At 36.1% G+C, this 25582-nt stretch overlaps 1 protein-coding gene across 1 annotated transcript in view; it reads left to right on the top strand.

Moving 5' to 3' along the window:
• Nucleotides 1-1954: 1954 nt before the first annotated feature.
• lov (BTB/POZ domain-containing jim lovell protein) overlaps nt 1955-25582 on the top strand; it is a 29443-nt gene continuing 5815 nt past the window's right edge. Inside the window, exon 1 of the mRNA XM_076124284.1 lies at nt 1955-3068. Coding sequence (XP_075980399.1) covers nt 2330-3068 — 739 coding nt within the window. The 5' untranslated portion in view covers nt 1955-2329. The remainder of the gene's footprint in view (nt 3069-25582) is intronic.

Here is a 25582-nt window from a genome sequence, read left to right on the forward strand (position 1 = left end):
TAATGAGATTAACGTTTTTTATACTTTTAAAAGGAATTACACTAATGATATTTATACTTGGAGACTTGTGTTCAAAAGGTTTGAATATCGTCGATTGTTCTAGAACATTTTTATCACATTTGTATAATTTAAGTCAAAAAAATATGCCTATGAATAATGTAAAATGTATTAGATGCAATAAAGTAATTATAATCTAGACTTAGATCCTACCGTCTTAGATATAATACCGCTGAAAGCAAGTTAAAGTAAAGTTTTTCTGCCAAAATAATCTCCAAAGGAAAGAAAAGTTCGAAATGAATGACTTATGTTACCTAAATAAAATATTAAAGTCTAAAAATACGCATATCTAATAGACACTGCCGCAAAGCGAAAAACTTACACACTACACTGACTAAAACAGAGCAATAACTTTTGTTCAACGATACAATTTATGCCTGCATGCCGCCATTAAACTAAAGAAAAATTTTAAAACACGAATGTATTCTAAATACACGTACCTAAAACAAAGCTCTCGAACAGGTAGTAATAGTAATAAACACAGGTAACATTAGCGAAACAATGGCACAGACACTCATTGTTTCAGCCTCTACCTGTTACTGGCTGTCTGCGCCTAACCCACTGCCACCTATGAATCTATACTTTAAAAAGTATTAGCACTTATTCAAATTCGTTTTTTTAAACATAGAAGCTTTTCATCATCAGTAGCCCGAATGTAATAATTGTACAGTCTATGCATGCGATTACATTGCTTTTTTTTTTAATTTGCAAATATTGATATTTAAAGTTACTGGCTGGTTAGAATTTTGGAGTATTCTCATAGTAAATCATATTTAGATCACGCCTCTCTTAAATGTGTTCCATTTTTAATTCCATCAAACGTCATTTGCAAGGATTAAAACCTACTAATTACTGTCATTAAGTTTTCACACGGTTAATGCATGTTTCTAAAGTTTGCATTTCAAACTGATTTTGGTTTTAGTGCAGCTTTTTTTGTACGTGTAGGGTACATATTTGCTGTTCTAAAGTTATATTAGTGATGCCCCGATACTTTTCCTCTATGAGTGTCAAAATTAATGTTTACTCTGTTAAGTACGTCCAAGTTACTAAATGTGATGGATTACGTAGGTACAATAATTATTATCATGTCTGTGTTTGCTGCTTTAAGAACTAGAACTATTTCTAAATCTGGTCTCTACATTTTTCATTTGATCATCTCCGTGTTCATGTTTTACAAGAAACAATTCCACTTGCCAATCTTACTTACACAATTTACAAGCAAATACATTTTATTATAATATTATTCTTCGCTTCTAATATACAAAATCTACCTACTTATTTAATTTCACTTGACTAAATAATATCAAGAAAATGGAATCCTCAATTCTAATTTGTCCATATCTCCTTAAGCCTGTTCTTATCCCAATTACTTCCTCAAAATAAACTCTCTATAATATATTTGTCGGTGATTCGTGTAGTGTCTCCATCCGTCCGCGTTATCTCGGACATGTCCTAATTCTCGCTCGACCTCCACTCGACTGGGGGCGCGCGACAACAGCTCCTTCCCGATGCAAAAACTTACCAAATTCTTTATTTAAATAACGAAGATACCCGTCCGGCCAGTGTCTGATCTTTCAGTAACGTTACTGTTGCGTCCCAACCAATTGAACAAAAAACCAAATACATTTCCCGTCGTGAAAATTCAGAATCGAGAGATAAATAGAGTGTAGGCATCCGAAAAGTATATAGTGTGAAGGAGGCGTCACATGTGTGTAGGTATTGGAGTAATGTGACACATGTGTGGTGCGCGGGGTGCGGGGGCGCGCGGGCGAGGTGTGGAGGCGCGGGCTGGCGGCGCACGTGTGTGTGTGTGTGTGGGGCGGGGCCGGGGGCGGGCCCCACACCGGCGCGGGCGGCCAGTGCCCGCCGACCGCACGCCGAGCCGATATTCGGCATTCGCGCGACACCGCCGTCCCGCGCGCTCGTCTCTCGGCTCACTCCGCGCTCGCGAGCCTCCCGCGACACACATACGCGCCGCGCTCGCTCCCGTCGCCACCCTCGACACGAGCAGCCGCAGCCGCGCGAACCGTGCAGTGCTACCAAACTTTACGGTGACTCAGTGCACGACTATCGTTGAAAAAAAAATCTGTGTGAACTCGAACGGAATAGTGCAATGCGAAGATTGCGGTCCGGCGGGAAGGCGATTCTTTGAGCGACGAAAGGGTTGGGGAGTGCGGGGTGCGAAGCGGGCGGAGGGCGGCGCGAGGCCGCGCACGCGCCCGCCGCGGAACCGAGCCGCGGCTCGACACACGCGTTGACACCGGCGCGCGCGATGGACGACAAGCCGACCGCCGTCGGCGGTGAGGAGCACTACAGTCTGCGCTGGAACAACCATCAGGCACACCTGCTGCGCTCCTTCGAAGCACTGCTGCATGCCGAGACACTGGTGGATGTGACCCTTGTGTGCGCCGAGCGCCGCGTGCGCGCTCACAAGGTGCTGCTCGGCGCCTGCAGCCCGCTCTTTCGCCGGATATTTAGCGAAAACCCGTGCAAGCACCCAGTCATCGTACTGAAGGACTTCCAAGGATGGGAGGTGCAAGCGGTCGTGGACTTTATGTATCGTGGCGAGGTGTCTGTGGCACAGGAGCAACTCGGAACCGTGATCCGAGCGGGAGAGTCGCTGCAGGTGCGAGGCCTGGCCGACCAGGACCGTGAGGAGCATGCGAGGTCACCTCCGCCGACACCTCTGGCGAGGAGCCCGGTGCAGACCACACCGCCGGCACCGTCGCCACCTGTCAGCCCGGCGAGTCCTCAGCCGAGGCGAAAGCAAGCCCGACCGAGGCGTCGCTCGGGGGAGTCCGACACTCCGGAGAACTTGTCGATGCGACGGTCACCGAGCGGAGGACTGAAGGCAGTGCGACTGTCGCGACCACGCTCGCCACCCAAGCAGGAGCAGGAGGAGCCCGAGGCGGAGGTGCCGCCGCCACCGCGGATGTTCCCGCCACACCAGGACATGTTCCCTCCCGTACCCCCGGCAGCTGTATCCGCGCTATCACTCACGCCACCACACAGTAAGTACTACATTTTATTATAAATTATCATGTTTGTTTTTGCGTTCCACCCACAAAGTGTGACATAATTTTAATTATTTGGTGAGACATTCCATAGTTTTGTAATGAAATAAAAGTATTAAAGTTATTTTTGTTAACTCAAGTGTATCAATTATAACAGTAGGTAATCACATGGTGGGTAGTTGTAAATGATAGAAAAGTGAAAAAACAAAGGTCGATCATATCAATGCCGCCATGGTTGATCTATTACTGAGTAAACAAATAATTACTGGTAAAAACTGGCCTCGATCACTCATTGTCAACATCTCAAATTATAATCTTAAGATGTTTTTGCTAAATGTATTTGCACTAAACTTAGTTTGTGCAAGCAAGAAACGTGTAAAAAAACAATCAGAGTTAATTTTACTGAACAAATATTAGTGTGGCTCAGAGACAGATATAAAGTTTTTTCTAATAAGAATCTAATGAGATGTGATCTCGGCTCACACGGAACTGGCTGGGAATAAATCTAAAAGTCTAATTAAACTCGAATCATCAAAGGATCCGTTATCGACGGATCGTTATCGATTTCATAAATCGCATACAGGTAACCGGTGACTCGATTAGCGACCGATACCGAGTGTTAACCGGAACGCTTCACAGATAAATTAAGATCACCTATTCATACGTCGGGTGCATTATCTGCACGATCGCGTGAAAGGTTTTAACTTTATAAAGTCCATTAAGTGAGCATGTCGCAAACATTGGCCGTAAACTATCGTTATAAATGGACGGTAGTGTTTCGTACGAGTGTACTCGTGCAGGACTATGCTACCCATAAAACTGTGTCAGTGTACCTTTTACACCTCAATAATTGAGGCCTAGGCTCTCCTAGCGCGCTCGCAAGAGGAAGCAATTCCAACAAGCATTTTACGAGCCCTTTTCGAACCGCATTTATGGTAGAAATTCTCTGATTGTCATAATCTAATGAGAAATCATAACTTAATCCAGAACTATTCAAACCCTTATTGTTATAACACACTTTATTGGTTACTGCGTTAAATTAAGGATGAACGAACTAACAAACTGTAATAAATATAATGACTCATGATTTTTGCTCAACCAATAGTTTAGTTTTTGTTACCTAAATTGAAAATTTCAAAACTAAGTATTTACATGCAACATTATAGTACGGCTGATAAAAAGAGACATCAATTTCGTCAGTTATATCTCAGCACCCAGTACATTTTGAAAGCGCGCTCATAAATAACAGTCTAATATATTTTACACAACAGACCTTTAGTGGCTCAGGTTGGAATTAGTCCAAGGAGTGGTTTTATACGTCAATTTTGTTTTATTGTTTCCTCAGTTTCGCGTATGTGCCGAGTGCTTGATTGCGCCATAATAGTCGTAGGTTGTAATGAAGGGTTGCACGCACAGGCCTCTCGGCACAGTCTCGCCAGCGCCGACTGCGTGGGGATACTGAACACGAGGGGAGCATACACGTTTCCGCACTTGTCATTCGAATCGAAAATCAAATTTTAAATTGCCCTAACTTAAAATGTTTATGCGTGTTTACATTTTCGTTGCTAGCAATTCGACAATCAAAGTTATAGGTTTATTTTTTGTTGTGTTGGCTATATTTAGCTTTGTTTTTTGTGTGTCGGCTACTGCGGCGGTATATTTCAAGTGCACATTTTATTGTTCATCTCCGTGTGTGATGAGGTTGATTACAGTTAATGGTGGCGCGTAAATGTAATAAGGGGTTGTCGGTGACTCGCAATCACACGGCGGCGGCGAGCCTTCCTGATTGGACTCGCGCAAATCCGAATTTCCTCGCTTAGTCTTTCATTACTGCACTACTTCATTACTGGATCTTAGCGTATTAAATAACATTTTATCTTATAATTGAGCGCGATACGTGTCATATTTACAAAAGGTAATGGCGTTACTATTTTTAAAGTCATGACTTATTCTATTCCCAAGCTGTTCTGCATCATACAAACACATACAAACGATGCAAGATCACATGCATCATACACTTGTCTATATGATAATTAATAGTTATCCATTGTTCTACACACGGACCGGTTTGAAAAATGTCTCATCAAATTATGAGTAATCATAGTCTAGTTATAAAATAATTAATTCTAAAATTAATTATTTGCATTAGAAAACTGAAAGTAAACTATTTTATGACATTTAACAGTAATTTGTCTTTAGAAAAATATACTTGAGTTTTAGATTTATCGCCTACTAAAATGTTTACAGATTAAAAAATGTATGGTTTGCAATTTCGACGCTACAGATTATGCAAACTCCAAATAATTGTTGTAAAGTGTGGTCACCCTATTTTTATATGTAAAATTTCAGAGCAACGGAACTTTGGTATATTGGTTTACTAGTTTAGTGCTTTACTTTCATTTACTACTGCATAAAGCACAATAATTTAGCAATGTTAATATAGCAATTAGGTCTATGAAATCCATTTTTGTGTCAATTGCATTCAGCGTCATTTTGTTGAAGGCCAGCCAATTGTGATTCACCTTATAAAATTAGAACTAGTTCATCATCAGAAACACAATTTTCCTCTAAATCATACTAATATTATGAATGCGAAAGTGGGAATGGATATTTAATCTTTGTTACTCTATCACGTCAACACTACTGAATCAATTTGGACGGAACTTAGCAGTGTTGTAACTATGTGCTAGAATAACACATAAGTTATAGAAATATCCCACCGTGAACACGACTTAGTAAAATAATATCAACTTGTCCTGCAAATATCATCGCTTCAAGAACATTCAGAATGATATTACAAAAAATAAAATAATGTTCATGGTATCGTCCATCGTGTACACTTCTACAGTGTAAATAGCGTCATTTGTTTACATTAATTCATCACCTGACACGCGAGGTTCTGCATCAGGTACACGACCTTCAAGGGTGACAAAAAAATGTGAAAAAAACTGCGCAAGCGACGACATTGGCACGGCGCGCTAGATTCTGCGCGCGCACGCAAGGGCGGCTAAGAACAGTACGCGATACTCATATACGGGATAATATTGAGAATTTATAGTTTTAGTACTGTGATTTTAGATGTATTTTAAAACTTTACACATTTAGATTATATTTATGAATGTACAAACACGGATAAGAAGTTTTTTTTATGAAATGTTTTGTACCCGACTTACATTTTTCTTTTTGTGCTGACTTAGCAAGTTAGTAGATCCAAAAAGTAAAAAAAAACACTCCAATTTGAAATGACTGTTAAGATTTTTTTCTATTTAGAAATATACATATTAGAATTATATTACTCTTATAGGCACAGCCACAGCTATGGTATTCATAACATTACATTTTTTCCTGCTGATAATAAGTGCAATTAGGTTTACATTTATGCAATAATATGCACCACAATTGACGTATAACCAGCAGCCACACATACTTTGATAAAGAAAGTGGTCTATTTGTATTGTGACGAGGAGCCTATGACGTCACAAATTACACACTCCACACGCGTATAACATACGTACGAAATATTAATATTACTCAGTAGTAAGAATTACATTCAACTACTAATTAGTCATTCTATATACCAGTAAATAGCAACTAAAATTCCAATAAATTAATTGTTGACAAATCCATTCAGGAATTTAAACAAAACAATTACTAATTTGAATAATCATGTTTGATATTATAAATGACAGCTGTCATTGTAATCAAATATCTTTGACTGATCATTTGTTATTTCTTAATGAGAGATTTAGTGAGATTTCAAACACTTGTTATAGTAGTAATTTCATAACTTTCTTTTCATTATTTTAGTTTTTCCTTGAGCTTTTGTTAGACTGGAATCAATTTTATGATTTTCCGAAGTTTTAAATTGATGGTATTTTACTTTTGTACATCTAAGCAATAAAGTAACTTAATATCGAAAACAATAACCTTAACGTACACAAACTATTCGATCCAATCATATAATATTTAGGTAATTAAAAGCAAAACTGCTTAAATCCTGCACTGATAAGCGAATAAAATCTGTTATCCTCAAACATCGTAACAATTTGTATCCATTTCTGTTTATAAATTTAAAAAGCTTCAAGTGAAAAAAATAGGGTGTGAAAACTTGTACTGTAAATTTTTTTATTGATATTTAAGGAAAATATTCAAGTTATGTAGAAATATAAGTAAAAAACAATATAATTATGTCAGTTACATATTTCTTGGAATATAATATTAACCCACATAATATACTTACTAGTGAAACTACGTTGGTAATACGTTTTAATATTATTGTTCGATTGTTACTTTTCCATGTATCATAGCGTGACGTAGTCATATGTCGGCGTAATTTCTAACATACTGTCATTACGCATTAAAGGTAAATAAGAGGATAAAATGTACAACAATCTTATAAAATAACCATACAAAAGTTAACAATATGAATAATAATACAAATAAATAACAAATTTTGGTTCAGTTTTTTACTTGTTGTTGTGGTAATTAAAAAAGTAACCCTGTCAAAATTAAAATTTTACCAGACAAGAGATAGATTATAAAGTAATAATGGAAATTGTAAAGTAATATTGAAATCAAGACTTGTCCTACGTCGTTTGAATAAATGCGCGTCCTACAAAGGATGAGATCGCAGATGCGCGCAGTGCGCCTGCGCATTTACATTCAATCGACACCGCGCGCCCGGTGACCTACTTGTACCTTACACGTTACAGTAGGTACTATACCCCTTATACCTGTAGGAAAAACATATAAATTACTCTATTATGACGTCATAGTACCACTTTTTCGCTATAACTATTTGACACAGATTAACAACAAAAAATAGTATTGCAATCATAATTGATCGTTTATTTGTTAAAAGAATTGTGTGCTAAACACGACACCCCGCTACGATTATAACGAGAGTTAAGTTTGTTTCTGTTTCGGAACGAGTTAAAAACTGGTTGAAAAAAAACACGATTTACTTTACGAAATTATTTGATAACGCAGCTACAGAACTTATATTCTTTAAAAGTAACTTCAAAATGCGTTGTCTCGTCGCGTTGGCAACAAAACTGCATTGAAAGGGTTCAGACAACTTGCCAAACGGTCAGAAGCTGGCCCACTCCCCTTCTAAGGCTGGCGAGGACAATTCAGTCTGGTTAGGGCGCAGCACTCACCTGCCAATCTGTCTGGCGAGCCGACAGACACTGACCTACGACAACTAAACAACCAAAACTTCAAAACTGGTTCTATAAATACCGAACATTTCCTTTTAAGACGAGTTTTTTTATCCGACTCGGAAGCTAATTAATTCTAAGTTACTAAGGAAACCGCTGTACAATCTCAGCTTCCTCGATCGGTTACTTGCAAATAAATGCCTTATTTAATTTAAACCGTTTAAATCTGATAACTTTTAATAATATTATTACTTTTCAATTATTGCAAGTAAATTAGTAATAAAATAATATAAAGGATGCGTTTCTATTTAATGATCATTTGCGTGTCAAATGACTGTACGTTAAACTCTCTCAAACATTATGAGTTCCGAGATTTATTGCACTATTTAACAAACTTATATCTTGAAATCTTATTCAACCAATAAAGTAGAATTCAATTGTTTTCTCAAAATTCAATAAAAAGAACTAGCCATTCATAATCAATACTTTTAAATTTTAAAAAAGAACGGCCCATACTACCCTACAAATATGTCCCAAACAGCTATTAAACCAGCAACCTTAGCATTACAAACGAATTTCCCATAAACGTTTGCCAGCGGCGACCAATTACCGTGGCCATAAAAACAAGTAATAAAACATGCACACACTACTAATCCGTCAATTATGAAACACGTAACATATCTTCGTGTCTCGATTGTAATTAACATTCTAATCAGCCATTGTGATGAGACGTGCTAGAAAAAAGCGAGCAAGCGCGACCAACGTACGTTTCGCACCTTTATGATTTATATTTTCGTTTTAGTTTACACGAAAATGTGTGAAATAATTGTTATGAATTTTTTGTAACAAAAATGTAGAATTCATGTTTTTTAAGTAATGAGTAATTTTAATAATGTGGAAGTTATTTTTTGCTCAAACTTAGCTGTATATTTTTCTTGTATTACAAACTGTAATGATAAAAAAAATATGAATGACAAAATACTCTCTAATGTTTGAAAAACAGCCCATTCGAATTTTTATGACGATAGGTATACCTTAACTCAAGACACTAAAATTCTAAGTCTAACGCAATGACCGTCTCAATATTCATTACCAAAGAATACTCAACACTTAAATGAAAAATGACATCTTCAAAAAGCTGAAAAAATAATTCCATGTGAACTTTAAACTTATCTGTAGCAAACCTTCATGTGTTACGGATCTCTAAAGTAGTGCATATTTTTTGCGGCGCCTGTTCTACACTCTGACGTATCTCAGATGCACGTGTGTATAATTAATACTTTGCTAACTTCACTGATATGTTCGTCTATTACCTCCCACTAATCACTATTGTCTTTTTTTCTAATGCTTGTACTCCTGTGACAAGTATAAGGCTTTTAACTATGGGATATACCTAATGTATATGACAACTTAAGTTATAGTGTGGACAACTACCGCGGGATGAAGTACTTATATGCATATTACAGCACAGTTTGAACGGTCTCATACAAAATATATGACAATTGATGATTGAGATCTACCTCATAGGCAAAAGCGGGCTTAAGGTGGTCTTAATTTTGCTATAATTAGACAGTACAAATGCTCACACTGGCTACTTACACTTTTTTTCGTCTGCTTGTCTATACAGTTAATTGGTGGGATTTCAATTCTTAAAAGCGAAATTTAAAGTCGAAACAATTGAATTTTTATGTGAACATAATAATATACTTTCTATAAACCTACTGTTTTTACAATTACATTACTTTCAGCGTTTAAAAAGACGCTTACGTTTACAGTTTCAATTGAATATTTCACTAAATCAAACTAACAAAATATTCCTTTTTAAAATCAATTTTCATTTAGATCAAATACAGACACTTACTTTGTCATTAATGTCGCGAAAATTAACAACAAACATAATCATAATATGACTATAATTAAGTCTTTCCCATCAAATTTTATTTATTCTAAGTTAAAAGATACTACCTATAGCTGTAATTACATTAAAAATAAACATACCCGGAAAAAAGCTAACTTACCTATTTAAAAACCTGATACTATAACACATACTTACATAAAAAAATAAAAAATATTCGAAAAAATTCAAACTCTCCTTTTTGGAAGACAATGAAATGAAAACTGTATCTTTATATAAGAGCTGTTTTATCATAAAGGTATCATATAATAACTTTTTCTTAAAAGCACTCTTGTACAAAGGATCAAATAATTTCCGCGTACACACAGATCTAGCGGAGACAATTTATTCAGCAGGTGGCCGTGTCTAGGCTGTGTCGTGAAAGGTGAGAGTTGTCGACACAGACCACTTCAATATAATCCACTACGACTGCATGTAACACAGAAACACCGTGTTTTACCGCCGTTCCACTTTTAACGGGTATTTTAAGACAATAACTATTTATTCACCTAGTAACTTTAGTTTAATAAAAACGAATTATAACTTTAGAATACATATTACGAATGATTTGTTCTCTGCCTATGAGAAAAAGGCGTGAATTTATGTATGTATGCATGTACCTAATAAATTGCGAATCACCAACAAATATTTTTAATGAATCGTACATATTAATTGTGGTACACTTTTAAGATCTCGAATAGAAATATCAGATCAGAATAATTGTCATAGAATAAAATGAACCACTAACTATACTGGTAGCCATAAAACAAAAGTCGAAAAAAAGCGATACAAGATATATTTTAAAAGCTATTAAAAATGACACGAGAAGGTTTCACATTATGACATTGTTTTACGACACTTAACATTTTGTGGATGGGGTTAGGAAAGGGGTGATTTACCTTCGCGTTAATAAGTCAAATAGGTATACTACCTTTTAAACTGAAAACAGAAACATTTAACATTTCCAATAACATACGTAATATATGAGATGATATGAAAACGCATTTTATAGCAAACATAACATGCCGCAACCGGACATACAGTTATGGACATAAATATATAACAAGCTTACATTAAAACCACGTACTAGTACTCAGATTATAGTTTTATATATCAATTAAAACTAACCTACGCATTCTCTTATTAATTGATTTTAGTACAGTTAACAGGAAAAATAAGCTTTTTAAACTAAACATTAGATTATTCGGAAATGCAAGTTGCACCTAATTTATTTATTGTAAACAACATACATACATAAAATCTCGCCTTTTTCCTATAGGGGTTGGCAAAGACCAAAGACGCAACTTGGTACAATCCTTACAAACTTCCCTTGCCTCATTCACATCCATACATCTCGTCATACAAGACCGCCGAATGACTTCTTTGTAATACATCGACGATATGTATTTTTATTATTGTTTTTCAATCCCATTTTACTATTAACTATTGATATTTTGATTGCGAAAAATATCTGTTACTGAATACATAACAGTGGACTATTTTTATTACAATATTTTAAAAAAATAATACCATTTATTATTCTCAGTAAATAATATCTCAATTCAGTTGAGAATTTCCCGGAAAACTGTTACTGCGATGATACTTTAACAAGCGGTACTGAATAGTGGAAATACAAAAGCGATCGTTTTTTAGAAAAAGATATTACTGTTTATATTGAAAACTAATTATTATGTTGCTTGGTTAAAAAAAAATATACAAAAATTCGTATAAACATAAAAAATAATATGAAGAAGGTTTTTAATGGACCTTTTTTATGAAAATAGTAACTAAAAAGGCCTGGAAAATTTAGTTAGTATAACGTACTCCGAAGTGAATGTACATAAATTCATTTTATAGCCATTTCCTTTTCAAACAGTTTACCTGTACGCACTTACTCATGACCATAAATGTCCTATGCATAAGTTTGCCGTTAAACCGTGCGAGCACTTAAAGAGCACCATATTTAAATTCCATATATTCATTAGTGGAAACAAATCAAAGCGTTTTGTCCGTAATTACGCAAAAATAACGCGCGTAAATCAAGTCACATTTTACTGACAAATTACGCGAGCGTCCATTGTTTACGTAGACATTACGCATTGTTGTACCATCGCAGGAAAATGAAGCATAAATTAAAATTAAATTATTTTATATTTTAAACTCACTGTACTCACTTTTGACAGTTAATGTCAAAGTTGTAGAGATTGAGTTATTGTGCTTTATACGTAGATGATCCTATAGAAGATAAATGAAGTAGATCTATAAACATAAAATAACGAATTAAATACTAAAAGGTCGATTTTAATTCTGCCAATTTGCTCACCTAGAATTTATTTAGATGAGTAATAAATGTAAATTCATAATTGCATGTACCAACATTAATTATTATAAAATGTTTATGACGTATATCCGTTGGGAATCGTTGGATCTCATTGAAACAGAGATAGGAAGCTGGCACTAAAACTGTAACACTGACTAATGATGGAAATTACAAACAGAATAACATGATAAACTCTAAGGAAATTGAATCACACCAGGTAATTACAATCATTATGATAGATAATTATTAATTAAACTATTAAGTAGTTGCATTTTGGACTGAGTTTCCCATAAAGATATTGATCACGTGTCAATTTTCTTTGACCAATACATCAAGAAAAAGCATTCGTTGCTACGCTTCGCTTTAATTTTGAAAGCATAAATATACTGCAACTTGCTCGCTTCAATACTTAGACGCCATTTTTTACAGTTAAAATCCTGAAAAAAGTGTTGCAAGCTTTTTCATGAAATATTATAAAAACTCGATACATAGTCATCCATATCATAAATTGAGTAGATCACATAAAAAGTGACTCAGTCGCCTGAGCATGAAGGTGTAACAAACGATCAACCATGAAATACTGGTAATTGTCTACAGCAAAAAAACATTAGTGGCGCAATAATGAAATATTATTTTTCCTTACAGCATATAAATCGATATGGAAGAATTAATGAGTCATGTTGCTTTACTCTCACCATAAAAACTGCTGTTTGAGCTATAAAAGTAATCAATTAAGAGCCAAATAGAAAACTTAATAACATGTATTTTCAGTTTCTTATTAAAGACGTGTGAATGATGGTTTCCCTCTGAGCCAGAGGGATATTACTAGTTACAGACTTCATAAAAGTATGTTGGTAATTATTGTAAAACTTTGAGAGTCTCCTGATTAGTTTGAGGTGGACGCACGCGCGGGCGCCTGTAGTCAATAGCGGATCGTTACTCACGCGCATTGACAAATACTCGCGGTTAATTGGATGAAAATACGCATGCGCGCGCGCGCATGGTCTCACCGCGCCGCGCGCTCTACGCTGTAAATAACGCGCTTTACGACGCACCACTGTTATCAATAACCGTTGTATTGAAAGCTGTTCTGCTTTATATGCTCGCTTTTGATAGGTTCAGTTATCGCATATCCGCTAGATATGTCTGCTTTATGAATCGCGTTAAAGGTTTAAATTCAAGACAAATGTACGAATATGAATTTTACTCGACAACTTCTAATAAACAGTTTAGGATATTGGTTTCTGATTCAGATCAGAGTCACCCAACGTTTGCTTAAATAACCAATCGATAACATATTTTATGTATGTATGTATGTGGTTACATATCGATTAGGGGGAACTCCCAAGACAATGACATACAAATTGTGATTGCTTATTATTTTTTATTCTTACAAGCCTTCAACGTCTAGTTAGTTCTTACATGGCAATCATCGTCTATGTCATTGTTAGAGCTAAACTGACATCGCATCTATGTGGTCGAAAAAAACTGCTATTGGCCAGGCACGAGATATTTTCCTTGTTTCCGGTCGTCTGGCCACGGAGTGAGTGACTAACGCTGTGACAGGGATATACGTCTTCAGTGCGACTACACACATTGTGCTGCGTCATCCGCCGATACGATACCATTCGTGACGTGCGTATTGTTTTGCACTCACCACGCGCTGCACCATCAGCCGACGCGTTCGCCCGCCTACTCGGAAAAACCCAATGAAAACAACACATTCAAAATAATTACGTCTACGCAACCATTACTTAGTACAACAACATTAAAATAATCACATATCAAAGCGCGTTTAATGAAAATTAAAGATATGTAGATACATATCTCCTAAGTACGGGAGCACACAAATTATATGTAAATCATTGCTATTTCGAGACACGGATTTGTTTGTTAGAAAATCTCATAGAGAACTGTTATTCGGGTTCCCATCACGAAACCGGAACTGAAATCACACATTAGATTTAATTTTATACGAATTTAATAACAAGTGAGATGCGAGCCCGGCCATTGTGTGCTCCGTGACCATGAGAAAAAAGCACTGCTCGATTTTTTTGTTGTCGATAAAGAGGTGCCGACGTACAATTCGGAGCAAGATTGATGCGTGTGCATGATCGTATCTACCCGCTGTGAGCGGCCGCGGCAATAATTAATATTCCATAATCCATTCATCCCTACATTACGCGCTCCTTTCACCGCGCCCTCGTCGCTAGCTGTCGCTCGGCCGAGCCACGGCGCGGGCCCGCCTCGCCACCGGTAGCAATATGTAATCGTCACACATCCGTAATTGATTCCGTCCGTTAAATTCGTAATTTGAATGAGCCCTCGCTGAATGAGAACCGAAATAAGATCACGAGTGTGCGGAGTGCGCTCGGAGACGCTGACGAGCCTCGGCGAACCTCTCACTGAGCGGCACAATGACCGCGGCGCATACAGCCAGATCTCTCTCTTGATAAACACATAAAAAACGTAACGAAAAAACTACATGTCATGCATCTACGTGTGCGAGTCAATTTCACAGCGACCGTCATGGGAATCGAGCGACGAATGGACTTTAGAAAGCAATTAAAATCTGTGCCCACGAAAATGAACGCAACCAAAAAGTGCGATCGACACATGAAATCGGCGAACACGTCGCGCTTTGTGCACGAATGTCTTAGATATTTAGTGCGCGATAGACCGCTGCGCGATGCACGACGCCCCTCTCGACAATACTTCTCCGAACTCAATGGTTTTGACAAAAAGTGTACAACGCACGCCGGTAACGAGACATAAAGTAGACAGGAAAAAGCAAATCAAAGAATGATCTCGTCTACTTCACTCCGCACAAATTGGTTATTGCTTTAAATAGCGACAGCGGCGAGTAACTGTTTAATCTTTTAACGATTTTTACCTTGGCGCCACAAGTTTTATTTGGGCCTAAATCAAGGAAAATACCTTCGCAAACAACTCTTAAAACTTTGTGTACCTTTTACTTTAGAAAGACGATACAAAGGGGAACTACTTAGAGGCCGAAAGTGGACTTTACTTTTTTATCGCCACAAAAAGGTCGGTATGAAATCGAAATCAGATTACGGATCCTGCGATTACAAAGTTTCGGCTGCGTACAAAGGGACTGCGACCACAATTTGTTGGTGGCGACCACACGACCATCGAGCATGCATTATGTAGATACGTTACTGTACGTACGTGTTATTTCGGACGTGACTTCCGAGATTGGAAACGATGACAAAAACGCAATTGGAAAACAGTTTCCGTGCCGTTTTTGGGTTCAACAGTTTTCAAACAGAAACTTTGACCGCGAAAGTTGTTAAGTACATAAAATATGTTCGTAGATCGTGTCAAGTTCTGCGATACGGATTATTAATTGCAACATTCGTGAATGTTATTTTGCTTGTAGATGAACAGTTTGTTTCCGTTATCCGGTTTATTGAGATGATTATTTCTAATGATGACTATTACATCCGGCGCGGCGCCTACTGGCCGCTGTTAGTTTAGTTTACTGGGTATTTAATTGAAACATTATTTACTACAAAACCAATCAATCAATGAAACATATGTTTCATTCATAAACACATAGTCTTGAGTCATGATGTACTTATTCGTTCAAAACTGAGATCTATACTGGGAAACAATAATGTCATAGTATTATTTCTTAGTAATTAAATTACAAGCTGCACAGGTTTATTTATCTGTGCACGAGTGAGTCACGCATGTGAGTAATGATGGTGGACAAAGCGCCGGGAGCCGGTGTTGCCAGACCAGGATATTTTACCATTTTAGGGGACTTTGACCGATAAGATACTTGGACTTCGATTACTGGTTATTTTGAATAGGGATTGCACATTTGTGTAGGTGAATATTGTAAACGTGCAACGCGTGGGAGATCAGGCTCCCTCTCTGAAGCTTCTATAAATAATAACTTTAGCTTTTCAAACTGTCACTTCGAACAAACTAACGAAAACTTTTTTAATCAATAGTAACTGTTTAAAACGAATCACAAACAACCATTAGTAAAATTCCTCTTAGCATTCAATACTAATCTCAACATGTTGATAGACAGCAGACAGAATAAAACAACATATTTAGTTGAACAGGATAACAATCGAGGTCTTTTAATATCTTGATCTGGTAACCCTGAGTGGCAACAAATCATTTGCGCGGTCAACCGCACTTGTAAATAGCAATTTTGAAATCAATCTAAACTTTTTCTATCGGTCCAATATCAATAAACTTTCATTCTATACATGCTACCTTATCAAATCGACGGAAAAGTAAAACGACTTAAGCGCCTGTGAATGAACTCTAAGATAGAACGTTCTTTAAAATATACTAAACAATTTGATTTTATCACTCACTTTTATTGAATACGAATTCAAAACCGTTCATTCAGAACTAACATACAAATAAATAAAAGAACAATATTACCCTCTCACTACCTGTTACTTAACATGAATTCTTCAATGATTTCTCATTACATTTCGTTTGTAGGACGTCACAACACAAATCAATATAATTACCACAAGATCAACCACAATTAACGCACTTCAATTAATTAATAAATAAATTATTTTCCTCACACTTAGGTCGTTTTGCTTCTGTTACATCGGACATGAGTAACACATTCACTGTTTTGTATAACATTATTCGTTGCTTTATTAACACAACAAAAGGTACTTAATGTATAATTGCACTTCACTTTCCATTGCGCTAACATAATTTATGTAACGTTTGCTTTGTAAAAGAAATAATTTGACACTATTTTATAATGAAAATGACATACGAAAGATTTACAGATAGTGGTATCTTGATTGGATCGTGTCACAGTTTGTAAATTTTATTCCAAATTGGTTTCACATTTAAATTGAAAAAATAAATACAGATTTCCACCCTTATAATTACGCTTTTTACGATGTAATGGACCGAGTAATAGATAGTAAAGTGATCGTAACTGAGTTTCTACGTGTAATTACTGCGCGAGCACACGTGTAATTCCATTACTTGTTTTAGTTACGTATATTATTGAATGTAATTGTCCAAGGCTAGCTTTTTTTCTTTAACCTAGTTAAGTGTCCCACGGCTGGGCAAAGGCCTCTCCCTCTTTCTTTCCAAATCACCCTTTCGGCGGCAAGTTCCGATCAGTCCTTCCCAAATACGTTTAAGTCATTCCGCCATCTTCGTTTGGGTCCACTAGTTAACAAAGAGTAAATCAAATCATAAGTACTTTTAGACATATAGGAAAAAAACACCTTTGAAAAGTTTAAATATTCCGTTATATTATGTGTGATCTAATAACCAAGGTCTGAGTATTTTCCTGCGAATTTTCCAATTGGATCACATCTTTAAGCCGTCATCTATAACGAGGGTATATTCCTAGTATGTCTGATTTCTGTGGTGAGTATGTGTCAATAATCACACGTCTTTGTCACATGCGACAAACATACCTTCACAACATAAATAATTACAAATGTCTATCTTAACCACTCTAATTTTGTAAATAAGGTGTTTTAACGATACATGCACATATGTATTCTTTTGTAGAATTTATCTCAAAGATAGTAGGTAGATACCCTAGTCGTTAACTATTTGTAAAATTGTAGTGTATCAAAACACATATTTAAATTTTCTGGTTTAAAAAATCACTTTTTATCTTATTATAATTGATCGAATAACAACTTAAGCTGTAATACAATTATGCTAAGCGATGACCTAATTCTATATAAACTAGATTCGTGATATAACTGATGACACAATTAGATACAATTTACCACTCATTGATAAATCATTGCAACTACTAAAATTAATAACACTTACTGTGGATAATTCAGCTATTACAAACTGCGAGCCGCGAAATCGTCTGTAATAACAAAACAAGGCAACATCAACCATTTAATCTAACTTCATTGTACTCTTAATATCGAGAACACGCCTCTTATTATTTCGTGTACAGCAATATACACAAAAAAAAATATAATACGCAGCATACAAACAAACAAAACTCAGATCCCGTATTAATTTTCCGTTAATAAAGCTAATATAATGAAACTCTCGTACATTCTATTAATATCTCATTTTAAAATTACACAACAAACTAATTTCATATAAATTACAATGCATTTTTTTCTTAAGTTCACAGAGAAAGTCACTAACACTCGATTATAAAGAGTGTATCGATTTTTTATTTACTCGTATCGTTTTAGCCTCTGAATCGATTCTCGGACGACCGCAATCGTTTTGGATATCATTCCACATGATAGATTACATACGCAACGGAAGTGAATAACAACCACAGAATATATTGTGGGAAACGCTACTTCGATTTGCAGCCATCGAACAAATATTTAAATAATTACGTTTATTGTAATCGTAAACAACTCGTAATTACACTACTAAATCTGTGGTGAAAAAATAAATGAGTACAGTGAAGGCTGTATGACGAATTACTTTTGCCTCATAAAATTCGACCAATCATGTTTATGAGTCATAACCTCACAGAAAAATTAACCCTTTGATTGATTCATGTTGGCATTTCGACCTAAAAATATAAAACAATAGTTGATACGAAAATATAATAACATTAAGATAATTTGGCAATAAAACTACAAAGCGGCTAGTTTAATTTCACGTCTATAAAAAAGCAAGCAAAGTTTTAATATTTGTATAGATAAAGTAGGTTTTATAGTTGCAGATCTAGGCGAATAACAGATTCAAATAGAATATCTGTTAGAATAAGCCGAGAATATAATACGGAACTTGAAAGGACTGAAAGTTATAGTGCACTAAACGTAACGTACGGTGAAAGTATTTTAAGATTTAGCTGTTAACCACATTATTTATTCATGGCCCGCAGTAAACCTAAATTGCATTTTAAACAAGTGCATTTTATAACTTCTTAAAAAAGCTGCCATAAGCAAATCGTGATGGGTCTTATCTTTCATCTTAAACTTTTTGTTATAAATATGTTTAAATAAGAAGTACTTGAATGAATTAGTATGATGAATGGGATACATTTTTCATTTTATTCTTCACTTTCATTGTTTATATGATCTATTGCAATGAGCTATAGTACCTCAAGTGAGGGAATATGTATAGTTGAATTAAATATTATCAAGCCTATTAATAATATTAAGCACCTTACGTCGAAACCTACGGTTCAAATAAACTAAATGTTAAAATCAGATTAGAGAATGCGACCTCTTTCTAACTCTTATATAAATAAGTTAATCAAACAACAAAAATAATTAATGAATAGCCTTCCCTTCAAAATCAATAATTACACATCTAATTAGATGACTGAGCTCAATTTGAACTACAATGGGCAATTTCATATTGGAGTGTGAACGCGGTGTGGTCTACAAATGGACCATACAAAAATGAGATGTCTGGTATTAAAGCCTCATCTATGGTAGGTATAGAAGCGCGCATAGACAATGAGCGACTCATTTTGGAAGCTCGTTCGGAAACAATAGAAAGCGGGGCCTCCTACAACTTCACACGGGACGCGCAACCAGTGGAAAGTTAACGAAAATACATTTCAATAGCTAAAAGCAAAATTGGATGAGTGAGCTTACGAAATTATCGCGTTAGTGGCCGTAATTCATTTGTATTTTGTATGAACTCTCCCAGGCGCGTCGGTCGTGTGAGCGTGTGTGATTCCACTAATGTGTTCTTGTTATTACACTTATTGCGCGCCGTTTGGAAACCGTTCTGTCATTGTGAAACTAACTTAATTACCATTCATATTCATTCACACATGAACTAATGTTCAAGAATTTTTCTACAAACGCTTACGCTGCACCAGTTCCATTTAATAAGATTACATAAAATAAATGTTAGAAGTAAGCGGCCATTGTTTTATCAGTGATAATCAAAGGTGCTCAAGGTCTACCAGTCTTATAAATATTGAGTTGCCTTTATGAGTATTCGCCGGTATTTACACCCCATATTATTTATGTAATGGGGACTTATATTGGACACGCGATCTTCTCGAACAATGCAAGGATAGAATGCCCATCATAATCGACCTAGACTTCTTTCCACTTTAATTGTTCCTCACATCGATTACAGCGTATATTTCACTGAAACAATAGATTAACCCAGTTGCGGCATGTTCTATAATAGTTATGGCGTTTCTCGTCCCGCGATATTATTGCTTTCGTATCCTTGGCGTGAGCGGCTATCTATCATGTGATCTATTGTACGTACAGTCGACATCGGTATTAGATTAAAGCGATAATTAATGCTGATTCCATACGACCTAGATTCGGGCCCGCTCGATAAAGTTAATTTACAGTTATAGTTGTAAATCTCGTTGCAAAATAAACGGCGAGCACGCGCGCCTGCCTGACCGTAGACAACACGCGGTGACTCCCACACACCTCGGTACGTCACCGCGCCTCCCCCGCGCCCCGCGCACGTGTGTGCCCTAGGAAGCGCCGTGAATGGAACCCTTCCCGGTCGTAAACATCACGTCACGTGGCTGCACGCGCCTACAACCCGGCCCGGTGAGAAGCATCCCCCGCGCGAACCCCTTGACGAGCCGCCGAGACTTTCTCAATGCGCCGGGTAACAGGGAAACGCACGCATGTGAGCCGGGGAAACGAAACAACACATGTGCGTGAAGCACGCGGGACAGAGAGGGTGCGTCAACTTTTGTCTGAATGAACGGGGTGAAGTTTGACAAGTTGTGTACACATGGCCGCGAAAGGGTTGAGCCGAGTTGCAAACTAAGTTTGTGAGCGCTTTCGATTTCGACGCGTGTTGCATATGGGGCAAACGTCGATCGATCGTAAACTTTGTTGCCGGCTAACTTCGACGGGTGTTTTCATTTAAATCAGATTAATAGTATCGTGAAAACTTTGTTAACGACCTAAGTGTATTGCGAAAATCTGTTAAAAATTGCGTTGTGAAAATTAGTGGAAAAAAGGTCGGATCGAATCGCGGCGCTAACGTATTGCGAGTTCGCGAGCGTCTGGTTATCGGGTGTGTTTCGTAAATCATTGTTTATGGTCGAATAGCTCTCTGAAGGGGTCCGAGAGACCGGAATTAGAAAGCGTCAAGCGAGCCGACTGCGCTACGACTAATTGACCGCAAGGTTTACGCTATTCTGCTAGAAATTGTGACGTAATATAATCATACTGAAAACGACACTACTTGCTATAGTTAGGTTCTAACATTTAGACTCTAGATCGTCATAACAATTATTTCACAATGTAGGCAGATAACACCATTTTTAACAATTTCTTTTTTAAATTTGACGTTAAATTAGTTTCAAAATTTTGCAACTTTCGCGTTAAGTTGCTCTTATTTCGAAATCGATATTTCGGTTGATTCGATGACAGAATTGATTTCGGATTATATTCGAAATGAGATGTAGCCGTAAAATGTGAAATAGATTTAAACTTATAAACGTCAATATCACAAAATATGATGACAGAAAAAAATATTTACGAAACGCCGTCACAGCAGTTGGTTACTATTAAGTTAACGACTATTTTTATCACGACATGCTTACGAATCTGGAATTTTACAATCTATAATAATTCTGAATGAAAATAAAAGCTATAGGACTGTTATACTTAACTGTGTATTTGTGTAATTGCGTGTTTTCTAAAGAAAAATATTGACATAGGTACATGTATAAAACTGGTAACAAACATTAAAGAAATCCTATTGTGACTAGATTACGACTGTATTGCAAGTTATCAATCAACCTTGCACGGGCGTCCTAAATATAAAACAATATAATAATTATGATGATTAATATAAAAGACAAAATCTATAAACTATGATCAATTCTAGGTTTATTTTTATATCTTACAGCGACACGTAGACTGTAAAAATAAGCCAATTAAAAATGTCCAGTGTACTTACATCTCGATCTAGATTTGCCTACGTTTATTAGGGTTCCTTAATTGTCTATTAAGAACGTTTACCGTGCTTAATTAGTTATATATAGCTAAGATTTTCAAGCACCTGTGTCAACGATCTTCTATTAACTTAAACTATTATCATTCTAAAATTTGAGATATTAGATTTTACAAGAATAGACTATTGTCAAGTTCATTTTCATATCATATTTTGTAATGCCATTGCATAGAATACCTGGACTTTTGTCAGCAAATACTGCATAATTTATAATTTCATCATTTATAGTAATTATAATGCACGGGATTATTTACACAACATTTAAAAATGTTTCAAGGAGTAGGTAATACTATATGAGGATACACATTTTATGTGTTAATAAAGAATAAAGAAGCAATAAAGCGTACAGAACCAACTTTCTACATCAACATATAAGTACGTTTATTTTTAAGCTTCCACCCGATACGAATGTGGGCTTATTGATTGTCGGTAATTATGCAAAATAACGAGTCGCGGACTGGATCGCAGTGCTCTAACTAGTGACGTGTATTAACGGTTCGTTAGTACCGTCAGTAGTAAAAGTGGCCGACGTTACAAAGACACTGCGTGCGGAAATCTTAATTAATTTAGCGCAACGCAATTTTACACCAAAACATTTTGATATTTAATTAAAACGTCGGATTATCATTTATTTAGAAATATGTATTTTAGTATATAATAAGGCTGGTGAATTGTATGAAAACATTTCAAGCACTATGTATCAACTTGGTTCAAGATAAACGTAAGCGACAACTAAAGACGTTACTTGCAAGACCTAAGACATTTGTCCAGCTGTAAGAAAAGAAAATTTACATAGATACTCGGAACTTTAGCATACTTACTTTTTAAACATACAAATATTATCATCAGTCTACCTAACTCCAAAAGCCGCGAAAAATCCAATAGGTACCAAACATTTCAATGAATTTTATCTCTAAAGCATAGGTATCAATTCTAAAACTTATTTCACACCTAACAAATAAAGGCAACACTTATGTCTGTAGATCTTCGAAAGAGCAGTAAAATTACAGCAAAACGCTAGTATGTACGCAGAAAAAGCAACATAATAATCTAATGCAACATACAGCGAATGTAATCGAAGCTCAAGCCGGGTAATAAAATATGTATGCTCCCACATATCGCTTTAATACGTGTAGCCGTTTACCTAATTAGATGAACCGACGTTTACTTTACGATAACATCGGATTATGACTTCAATCAATGTTTCTTAACAGTTATCTGAGGACTTATTAAGTTCCGAGAGTGGGAAAATAGTCTTTTAGTAAGACTTTGAATAATTAAAGTCTATCATATCAAATGCATCAAAGCCCCCAACCCGAACTTGGCCAGCGTGGTAGACTCAAGGCCTTAATCGTCACTTGTTTGGGGGAGGACTCTTGGCTATCAGTGGGACAGCAACGGGATAAAAAGACTACCACCAAGTAACAAAACGCTGCCTTTTTCGGCAGCAAAATACCGTTCTGTGTATTATTCAGAGGTCTTAAAATTTTTGCTTGATTTCCTAAGGTCTGTGGACTAGAATGTTAAGAAACGCTGCCTTAAATAGCGGTTGTGAATAAAATAACTATTATAGCTAAAGAAAGCTACTTTATAATTACGTTTTCATATGAGTGAAAGAGTGAATGATAAGCAGTGATGTGGTAAACATGTTCAAGCTTATTCAGCCTATTCATGTTTGATATTGAGCTGTTTGAATGACTTTAATAGTGTTTGTAACTATCTTGCAAGTGATAGTAAGATTATATTAAAGTTATGTTTAGATTGAGTTTTCTATTCATCAGTTGAAAAAACCTTATGTTTCTTTAAAAATGTTTAGAAGAAAGATGGTCTCCTGTAGTATTCTTTCGAATATTTCCCAGTAGAAATGATAGCCTAATAATTAGTAGTATTCTACTGCTGGAAACAAATTTTATTATTGTCTATTTGTCCTTACTATCAAAGGTTAACTTTACAATATTATAGTAACTTAATTATCTAAGTATATTGTGATTTATTGGAACCCGTTATAATAATTAATTTATAATTATCTAAGCATAGAAACTATCTCTAATAAGAGTCTAATCTATCATTAAAGCACTGTACAGTGTACACTGAATATAGAAATCGAGCGGCTACAGTAGTCATTGTATAAATAGTTAGAAACAAGAGGTTTGAGAAGAAACCGTCTGGACCGATATCGAGCGGTTACACAGTTTATTGTAAAATGTAACAACTCGATGACAATTATCGTGAAGACTCTCGGAATAGATATGCCAATGAATAATTTGTTTCTCAGACAATACACAGATAGATTCTTAGTGCAGAATTGTTAATATGAACTTAAAATATCTACTTATTTTTCAAAAACTGAATTATTATTGCTTAGATTGCCAATTTTGACAGATATTTTCATATATTTATTTAATTCATCGGATACCCTTTTTATAAGCAGACGCAACCGGCACATATTTATGATGGTGACGGCTTCCCATTTAAGTATGAGAATAATCAAACCGTAGAGCACATCGCTCTTAACGCGATTTGATATATTTGATTCTTCTAGAAAACTCCCAAGGAAGATTATCTTACATATTTCTTCGACATCAAATCAGCATAATTTTAAGCAAATATATCAAAACTATTAATTACTGAACGAATTAACTATATAATGACGTTTCAATTCAACATCTCCATACATTTCTACTACCATCTTGCAGTACATATTATGCTAAACTGCTAGAACAAAAGCATCGTCCGCGAGTCTCGCAATAAAGCACCGAGTATCGATTTGTCGCATCCGATTAGCGGACGTCGACACCTAGCCGAGATGCTATTTACATTCCATACTTGTTATAGTCCACTTTAGCCCTAGCCCTTCAGTACTGCGATGAAATAATTAAAAGATACGTATTTATGCTATTGCAGATAATTATAGTCGGTAGGAGAGTACTTGTGGAAATGTGTTTGAGCATTATTTGATCGGGTTTCGTCTTTTTAAATCAAACTCTAGGATATATCGCATTTAACTTTTATAGTTTGGCTGCTTGAATCTCCGGTCTAGTAAAGTAGTAAACCAATATTTTAGTACAATAATATAAAACGTCGAAATTACTCAATATTCAAGTAATAAAATTACTTACAAAGCCTCGTTACCATTTTGAAAAGATAAGATATCGTTACATTGCCGAGCGTAGCACTTTCAAAACACCTAACGCCATCTAGCGTCGAGTAG

Source organism: Anticarsia gemmatalis, chromosome 16, assembly GCF_050436995.1.
Source record: "Anticarsia gemmatalis isolate Benzon Research Colony breed Stoneville strain chromosome 16, ilAntGemm2 primary, whole genome shotgun sequence".
In the NCBI taxonomy this organism is placed as follows: Eukaryota; Metazoa; Arthropoda; class Insecta; order Lepidoptera; family Erebidae; genus Anticarsia; species Anticarsia gemmatalis.